A 9403-nucleotide genomic window follows, 5' to 3' on the forward strand; every position below is an offset into this window, starting at 1 on the left:
GTCCATTGATAATGAGAGAGATTAATGACCAGTGGCTGTTAAATCCTTTGACTTTGATGTTGGCTGTGGTCGTATGGTTGAGTGCGTGGTTGCTTTTTGTTTTACTGTATTGGGGTTATTTATTTCCTGTGTTTTCTTGGATGTAGCTAGTTTTCTTGGGTTGTATTTTCCCTTCCAGTGTCTTCTGTAATGCTGGATTTGTTTGTAGTGTTGAAATTTGTTTTTGTCATTGAATATCTTGTTTTCTCCATCTATGAGGACTGAGAGTTTTGCTGTGTATAGTAGCCTGGGCTGACATCTGTGTTCTCTTAGGGTCTGCATGATATCTGTCCAGGCCCTTCTGGCTTTCATAGTCTCTGTTGAAAAGTCAGGTGTGATTCTAATGGGTTTGCCATTATATGTTACTTGGCCTTTTTCTCTTGTAGCTTTTAGTATTTTTTCTTTGTTCTGCATACTTACGGTTTTGATTATTATGTGGCTCGAGGATTTTCTTTTCTGGTCTAATTTATTGGATGTTCTATAGGCCTCTTGTATTCTTATTGGCCTCTCCTTTAAGTTGGGGGAATTTTCTTCAATGATTTTGTTGAAGATTTTTCTGGGCCTTGGTGCAGGGAATCTTCTTTTTCCTCTATTCCTATTATTCTTAGGTTTTGTCTTTTTATGTTGTCTTGAATTTCTTGGACGGTCTGTGTCAGGAATTTTTTAGATTTAACATTTTCTTTGACAGATACATCTATTTCTTCCATTGTATCTTCCACACCTGAGATTCTTTCTTCCATTTCTTGTAGCCTATTGGTTATGCTAACCTCTGTAGTTCCTGCTTTCTTCCCTAAGTTCTTTCTCTCCACAATTTCTTCCATTTGTGTTTTTTTTTTGGTTTGTTTGTTTTTTTGTTTGTTTTTTTTTTAATTTTTCCAATTCTATCTTCAGGTCTTGAGCTATTTTGTTGGTTTCCTTCACCTGTCTGACTGTATTTTCACGTTTTTCCGTCAATTCCTTCAGCTGTTTGTTTGAACAATCCACAGTTTCTTTTATTGCAATAATTCAGTGATTCAAGCATTTCCTCTCTAAAGGCCACAGACTCTTTGGCTGCAGCTTCCTCTATTTCTTTTCATATTTTATTTGTTTCCTCTGTTATCTTCTTCATGAGCATAGATGTTAGGTCATCTCCTTGAGATTCAATTATGCTGGGGTGTCTAGAACTATTTGCCCTGGATAACTGGGTTCTGGAGATGCCATATTGCTCTGGCTTTTGTTGGTTGAACTTTTACGCTGTCCTCTACCCATTGGGCTATCTTAGTTGTTTGAACTTAGTGTCTGGTTGTTCCTGGACTCTTGTAGTGGAGAGAATCCCTTTGGCAGGAAGATGGTTTTTCCTGATGGAAGCCTTCTCAGCTTTTTGGGTATAGTCACTGGATGGCCGGTGTTTTTCAGGAGTTGCTACAGCTCACCTCAGGCATAGATACCTGGGTGGTAACTGTGGTCCTGATTAGTCAAGAGGGCTCTCCTCTCACCAGGAGAAGTCCTGGAGACAGCTGCCCTCCTTCTGGGTTTCTTGCTGTTAATTTAGTGATCAGCTGCCCTTAACCTGTGTGTCCCGTGGTTTGGTCGGTTTTGTTAGGGATAACTGGTTGCCCCTTTGAGCAGTATCTGGGGGTTGATCTCAGGGTTCCCCGTCTCTTGTAGGTCTGAGGTAGGGGCTCTCTGTGCCCCAGAACCCAAGAGGTAATCTCTGGCGGGTGAGTACTGCTCTAGTGGTAACAGCAGGCTATCTGGGGCACAGCAGTTCCCTGGGTTGGGCCAGTCTGTGACACCTTTTCTGGGGATATACTGGGTTGCCTAAGTCCGTCCCCTTTGCTTCGTTCCTTGTTCCTTGTGAGGGTTTTTCCAGATAGTGACTCTAAGACTCTGTTGTCTTGGGGCACAGAGTTCTGTCTGTAAGGAGTAGTTGGTACAAAGCAGGCCTCTGGGCTGGCGTATCGTGAACCCACCTGCTAGTCTGCAGGGGCTGGGTTCCCAATATCTCTGTGCTCCCTGCTTGGGCCCGGATCTGTGATGGCTGGGCGTACTTGCCTGTTTGCGATCTGCAGTCTGCTAGACTTTCCCCAGGCATAGTGCTGCTGGTGACTCCAGTAGCACGGTTTCTTCCTTCCCTGTGGGGCCCTCTTCAGACAGGGAAACCCAGCCTCTTTTGCAGTGAGGCGCGCAGCTTGTCTGTATCAGTGAGCTGGGCTTGCAGCTCTCAGCACGGCGGGAGCTCAGTTGCGATGGCGGCGGGTACCCGTGGTCCGTGAGACCTTCCAGGGAAAGACTGGGTGACCCGTGATCAGACTCACAACTTTGCTTCCCTGTGGGGTTTTCTTGGGACTGGGACTCCCAGTCTCAGGCACCCTTGTGTCCACCGATCAGCCTGGGAAAGTGATGGGGACATGCAGGCTTGCGGCTCCAGCCTGGAGACCCAAAGCCTGCATTACCAGGGATTTCTTCCGGGTTCTGGCTGGGCAGCCAAGAGTGGACCCGTGGGAGCCTCCCCTCACCTGGGAAACATGATAGCTGCAGTTTTAGGGCCCAGAGTTCAGTCTCCTGGTCGCTGCATGGAGAGTGCTATCCAGCTTCTCAGACACAGAGCTCTCCCGCCACCACCATCTTGGCTCCCCCCAACAGTATTTATTGATATTAATGCCATAATTCAGGAGCACAGTGGGGCAATTGGTATGTAGATCTATATTTTTTTCCAATATTGTGATTTTCCCTGTAGCCTAGAACCACTTATTTAAACCCTCAAGGCTCTACTTTCAGCTATCACATGAAGATGACAGCTCCTCATGAGCTGTGGAGGTTAGTACTTAGCACAAGCCTGGCATGTAGACTCAGGTCATAAGCTGTAGGTGTTATTTATTCTTGGCAATATTACAAGCTAACATTAATAAGTTGGATGTTTGTATTCTGTTATTTAAAACTGTTCTTTTATCCAATTGATATTTTATGTCATATCTTTCCTAACATTGAGGGGTAGATAGCATAGTGATTAAGAACAGAGACTCTAGGTCCAGATTTTATGTGTATAACTTAAAACCATCCTGATCTTGGACAAGTTAAGTCCCTGTGCATCATGGCTTCCCTCAGCTTTAAAATGAATGTTAGAGAAGCACAGTCCTTCAGGAGTTCTATGAAGAATCAATCTAGTTAGGTCTTTGAAGTCTAGAGCAAGCAAGGCATGGTGGCTGGAACATGTGTGAAATCCTAGGTTGAGACAGGAGAATTGCCAAGTACAAGTCCAGCATGAACTTCATTCATTTTTGTCTTTGGAAATGGTAAAAGGAAAAAATTGGTTTAAAATAACTGGTGATGATGTTGTCATTTATTACTAACTTTTTGAATAATTTTTGTCACTTTAGGTGAATCTTGGCAGCAACCAGTACCTGTTCTCAGTCACTGTGGATCCTAAAGAAATGCCCTGCTTCTGTCTACGCCATGATGTCGATGCTCTCCTCTGGCAGCCACACAGCAGCAAGCAGGACGACATGTGGGAGCACATTGCGACCTTCAATGCACTAGGTAGAAAGCGTTCTCTTCAGTAGCTTTTCTATCCGCTCAGCTTAAAACTTATCATCATCTTAAAACTGCTCTTTTTATTGAGCCCTCCTAGTTACATTTATTGGTTCATGCTCTGTTCGGTTGGCTGCATTCCGTTAAACTGTTAGATTAGAAAGATGAACCTTTTCTTATACATGATGGACAAGGAAGTGTCAATATATCTGAATATTTCTAATCAGTTGTTTGTTTTAAGTCAGTATGATCAGAGCTTGGGCATTGCTATACATGCAACTTGTATTTAAGTCTCTTCAGACTAATCTTCAAAATCATCCTGCAGTTGCTGTACATAATGCACATCTTTTAGAAGACCTATTTAATTGAACTTCAGTGCTAAAGAAGCCTGCCTGGCTTGGTAGTATATACCTGCATTCCCACCACCTGATTGGATGAGGCAGGAGGCACCAGTGTGAGGCTAGCCAGAGTTATATAACAAGTCTGACTCAAAATCTGAACCACAGTGAAAAGAAGAGACCATGGTAATAAAAGCAGTCATAAAATGAAAGAACATAAATTGAATTATTTGTTAAAGGGGAAAATATGTGTTCTCAAAGTATACTTTGAAAAAAATTTGACACATATAACTGAAGGTTATGTTATTATTGATTTTATGTCAAAATACTTCTGTATTCTGAGGGAGTTGTATTATGTGAATTAGCTACGATTATTGCTTTATTGAAAGCTTATTTTAAACGGGCAGCAAAAAAATGTAAAATTGAGAATTTTAAAGGCTGCGTATGGAGAACTCTAATTGATGAGGAAATTTGTCACTAGCACTTTAAGCTAAATTGCCTCACTCAGACTCCAAGTGAATTTCTTTGACATAAAGTACTACCAGGTTTGATGGATTAATTAACTATTCTGGCTTCTACTGGAATTCCTGTTTTGTAATTATCTTCCTTCCTTAAGGAAGAGCAAAGTCCTTCCAGGTTGCTTTTAGATGCTCAGTCTTCAATTGCATGTCAGAACCCTTTTACAAATGAACTGTGCTTTAACAAGTTAAATCAACTTTATCTTAGATAGCACTCGAGGTATTTTGTACATTACTGTCAAAGTATACGGTTAATGCTTGTTTACTCAAAACATCCCTATATTTCCATGTTTCCCTTTTTACATCTCACCTAATATTTTAAAAGGAGTGTTGACCTGCTATGCCTCATGGTTTTGCTCACTATAAATGAACAAAAATGTAAATGTATTTAAATGTACTTTACTTACAAGAAAAAAAGTCTCCTCCATTTTCCTTCTTTCCTTTCTCTGTATTTTCTTCTGTTTAATCACCTTTCTATCTCTCTATTTACGTGTATTTTTGTGAGTGTGTGTGTGTGTATGTGTTGAAAGAAAACATGCAGTATTTGTCTTTCTGAGTCTGGCTGATTTCATTTTGGATGGTAATGTCCATTCACATTTATTCCCCTATAGATGACGTAATTTTCTTTACAGGTGAATAAAACACCATATTTTTGTATCACATTTCCTTTATGTGTTACTCTGTCGATGGCTCTCTAAACTAATTCTGTATTTTGACTTCTATGGTATCTTCAACCATTTCTGATTTCTTCCACTAAATAACCAGGTAAAACTGTGTCATATGGTAGTTCTGTTTTTTAGGTTGAACTGATTTCCATAGTATCTATACGAGTATACACCCCATCAACACTGAAGTGAGCGCCCTTCTTTTCTCACATTGTCTTCAACATTTATTATCCTTTGTAATAACAGCCATTCCGATCACACTTAGATAGAATCTCAATGACAGTGTAATTTAAATTTCCACATTAAAGATGTTGGACATATTTTATATGTCTACTAGACATTTGTGCTTCAACATTTGAGAGCTACTTGTTCATGTCATTACCCATTCATATACTGGATTGGTTTGTTTGGGGATAGTTCTATGAGTTCCTTTTTTATTATAAAATTTTTATTTTTATATTAATTACAGTTTATTTCACTTTGTATCCCAGCTGTATCCCACTCCCTCATTCCCTCCCAATCCCACCCTCCTTCCCTCATCTCCTCCTATGCCCTTCTCTAAGTCCACTGATAAGTGAGGTCCTCCTCCCCTTCCATCTGACCCTAGTTTATCAGGTCTCATCAGGACTGGCTGCATTGTCTTCCTCTGTGGCCTAGCAGGGCTGCTCCTCCCTTGGAGGAGAAAGAGCCAGCCACTGAGTTGATGTCAGAGACAGTCCCTGTTCCCCTTACTAGGGAAACTCGAGGTCTTTACATATTCTGGATATGAATTGTCTCTCAGATATATAAACAGCAAAGATTGTCTCCCATTTTGTAGGCTGTGTCTTGCCACAGTTACTTGCTTCCTTGCTGTGCATTGCCTTTTTATTTCCACATGATCCAATATGTCAGCTTTTGCTTTCATTTCTTGAGCTATTATAGTCGTTCCTGAAAGCCCTTCTTTTGCTTATCGGTTGCTATTCACTTGTTTTACCAGTTTCAGAATTTCAGGTCTTAAGGGTTTTTGATACATTTTGAATTGATTCTTCAAAATGAGTCTAGTTTCATTCTTTTCCATATGGATATCCTATTTCCCAGCAGTATTTGTTACAAAGGATGTTGGATTTTAAATGTCTGTTAATGACAAAATATCTCTATTGTCCCTCAAAAGGGTTATTCCACCCCCAAAGGTATTGGACCCATGGATTGAGAACCACCACTCTGTACCATTCCATTCTTCTATATATTTGTTTTTGTGTCTGTATTACAGTGTTTTTGTTCTTGTGACTCTGTACTTTGGCTTGAGGTCAACAATTACTCTAATAACCTCTAGCCATTTTTTGCTTAGGATTTCCTTGGCTAGGGTTAGGGTCTTGGTTAGGGTCTTTTATACCTTTATATAAATTTCAGGGTTGTTTTATCTTTCTCCCTGAAGAATGTCATTAGAATCTGGATGAGGATATTTTTAAACTGTACATCACTTTCACTGATACTTTTCCTGATACTGATTCTGCTAATCCATGGCCATGGGAGGCCTTTCTATTATCTAGTGCCTTCTTAATTTTTTTTTTTTTTATTTAGTTGTCATTATATTCCTGGAGTTGTTTTTCTGTTTAGCTAGGATTTAAGTTTTTACGTATTTGGTATTTAAGATTTCAGATTTTAATTATTTTATTTCATGGAAATTTAATAGAACTGTATTGTGCCTTTGCTGAAGGGAGGAATCACTGCTTTGTTAGGAATTAAAGTTGTATTTTTGCACCTCTTAGAAGAAACTGTGGCTCACTCTTAATGTTGCTGAATTCACCCATTGTTGGCTATTAGTGATATATGTTACTAAGTATTTAAATTGTTAATGGATACCATGAAATATTAAGTGTTAAATCGTGATTTCTCTCTTTCAGTTTAACATAGTTCTTTTTTTTTTTTTTCTTTTATTTTTGGCAGGTTACGTCCAAGCATCAAAAAGAGACAAGAAATTTTTTGCCTGTGCTCCAAATTATTCTTATGCAGCCCTTTGTGAGTGCCTTCGCCGGGTGTTCATCTATCGGCAGCCTGCTCCCATGTCCACCGTGCTTTACAACAGAAAGGAGGGCAGGCATGTGGGGCAGGTTGCTAAGCAGCAAGTAGCAAGCCTAGAAACCAATGATCCTATTTTAGGCTTTCAGGCGACAAACGAGAGATTGTTTGTTCTCACCACCAAAAACCTGTTTTTAATAAAAGTAAATACAGAGAACTAATCCTCCAACATTTCTCTGAAAAGTATCCAGTGGTACCTGGAAGGCTGAACAGTTGTGCTACAACTTGATAAGTTTCCATGTGTTAAATAAAAATATCTTTTATGAAGTTTTATTTTTAAAGGATATTGGAAATGTATTCAAGAGATTATGAATCTGTAAAAGCTACAGGATAGGTGAAGCTATGGATTTAGAGAATATTAGCTTCTGTTAAAAATACAAACATATTGACAAATACAGTTATTTTTTAAAACCTGAGGATTGAGTCTCATCTTTTATAGGAAACGTGTAATTCAGTGTTTAAAAATAAAAATATTTATCATGTACTTAGCTCATTGTTTAAAGTGGTGCAGTCATTATGTAGGATGTTTGGGCAGCAGTAAAATATTGAGTCTACATAAAGAATTGTTATGGGTCTGCGAAGAGCTGCAAGCACACAGCACTTTTAAGTGTTTGCTTTTAAACTTTGTTTTCATGATAAGTATAGATTTATTTATGTATTTGCACTCCACAGAAAGTTACTCATTTTCCATTATTATATGACAAAGCTCCAAAAAATTCAGGTGGCACGTGGCAGGCTAAGGCTGGAGAATTACTAGTTCAAGGCCAGCCTGAGCCACATAGCAAGACCTACTCTCAAAACAAAAGCAAGTTAAGGTTTACGAAAACCTTATGAGTTCTATGAGTTGTCTCTTGTCATCTACCAGTCCAAAATTGTGCTTTCTGCCATGATAGAGAACACATTCTAGATCAAAGCATGTTTCAAGTTTGCCAAGCTTGGCTTTTCATGTTTGCTAACCATATGGACAAAGAGAGTTAAATGACCAAGTCTAAAGAGACAGGAGAGCTGTGATACAGTGGGGCAATTGAGGGGACAGTCACACAGGATAAGTTTTAATAGATTTGTCTCACTAGGTACCCCTCACTTTCTGACAATTCATTCTATTTGCATATCAACTTTTTTCTCCGTAAATATTTGTGGTTCAGACTTACTCTCCAAGCTTCTTTCAATTTGTATTTAATGTGGCTTTCTATTTATTTTCACATTATTTTAGAGTTCATATTTTAATAAAGTTCTTAAGAACTTAATTGAAGAGGAGGGAAGTAAAGATAAAGGATTATATGATGGAAAATATGTATATTAATGTATGTTTTGCTTATCTGGAACAAATACTTGATTGAATTAAATTTAAACAAGTATTTGGTCTAGGGAGATGATGCTCTCTGTAAGTGCTTGCCACATAAATATAAGGACCTGAGTTTAGATCTCCCCATCACCCACATTAAAAAAAAAAAAGACGAAGAAAAGCAAGTAGGTATAACTGTATGTATCAGTAATCCTTGCACTTGAAATGCAGATACAGGAGCATCTTTGCCGCACACTCTAGCTGAGTCTGACCTCTAGGTTCTCTTGAGACCCAGTCTCATTAAAGAAGGTACAGAATGAGCAAAACACTTGAGGTCAATATTTGTTCTCCACATGCATGTATACACCTGTGCACATAGCCTCATAAACATGCATAGAGATATATGTACACACACAAATTAGCCAGTATTTGAATGGTTAATTTCAGTTAGCTGGGTGCAGTAGCACACGCCTGTAATTCCAGCACTCAGGGAGGCAGAGGTAGGTAGATCTCTGTAAATTTCACACCAGCCTGGTTTACAAAGCGAGTCAGGACAGAACAGCCAAGGTTACACAGAAAAACCCTGTCAAAAAACAAACAAACAAAAAACTGAAGAACAACAACAAAAAACTTTGTTGTTGCTGTTTTGGCTAGGTTTATTTTGAGACAGTTCTCACTATGTAGTTCCAGGCTGGCCTGGAACACCTGGTCATCTTTTTCTTACCTCAGCCTTCTAAACAGCACAAACCAGGACATTGGCTTTCCATTTAATTTTGACTGAATTTTAATTTTAGTATGTTTAAGTTCTTGCATTTTTCCCCAGCAATGAGAGTGAGAATAAGAAAGAAAGAAGGAAAGGAAGGAAGGCAGTCTTGAGAAACAAAAGAGTAAGAAAGATTGGCTATGAGTCTCAGCATCTACTTTAATATCCTGCTGGGTAGAATCTTTCAGAGGCCCTCTGTGGTAGGCTCCTGTCCTGTTCCCTGTTTT

At 39.2% G+C, this 9403-nt stretch overlaps 1 protein-coding gene across 3 annotated transcripts in view; it reads left to right on the forward strand.

Moving 5' to 3' along the window:
* Nucleotides 1-7544, forward strand: part of Nudcd1 (NudC domain containing 1) — a 64499-nt gene extending 56955 nt beyond the window's left edge. For all 3 annotated transcript variants that reach the window (XM_060389479.1, XM_060389480.1, XM_060389481.1), the window contains 2 exons: nt 3399-3558; nt 6997-7544. In XM_060389479.1, coding sequence (XP_060245462.1) covers nt 3399-3558; nt 6997-7289 — 453 coding nt within the window. In that variant the 3' untranslated portion in view covers nt 7290-7544. The remainder of the gene's footprint in view (nt 1-3398; nt 3559-6996) is intronic.
* Nucleotides 7545-9403: the final 1859 nt, after the last annotated feature.

This window comes from Meriones unguiculatus, chromosome 8, assembly GCF_030254825.1.
Source record: "Meriones unguiculatus strain TT.TT164.6M chromosome 8, Bangor_MerUng_6.1, whole genome shotgun sequence".
Taxonomy (NCBI): Eukaryota; Metazoa; Chordata; class Mammalia; order Rodentia; family Muridae; genus Meriones; species Meriones unguiculatus.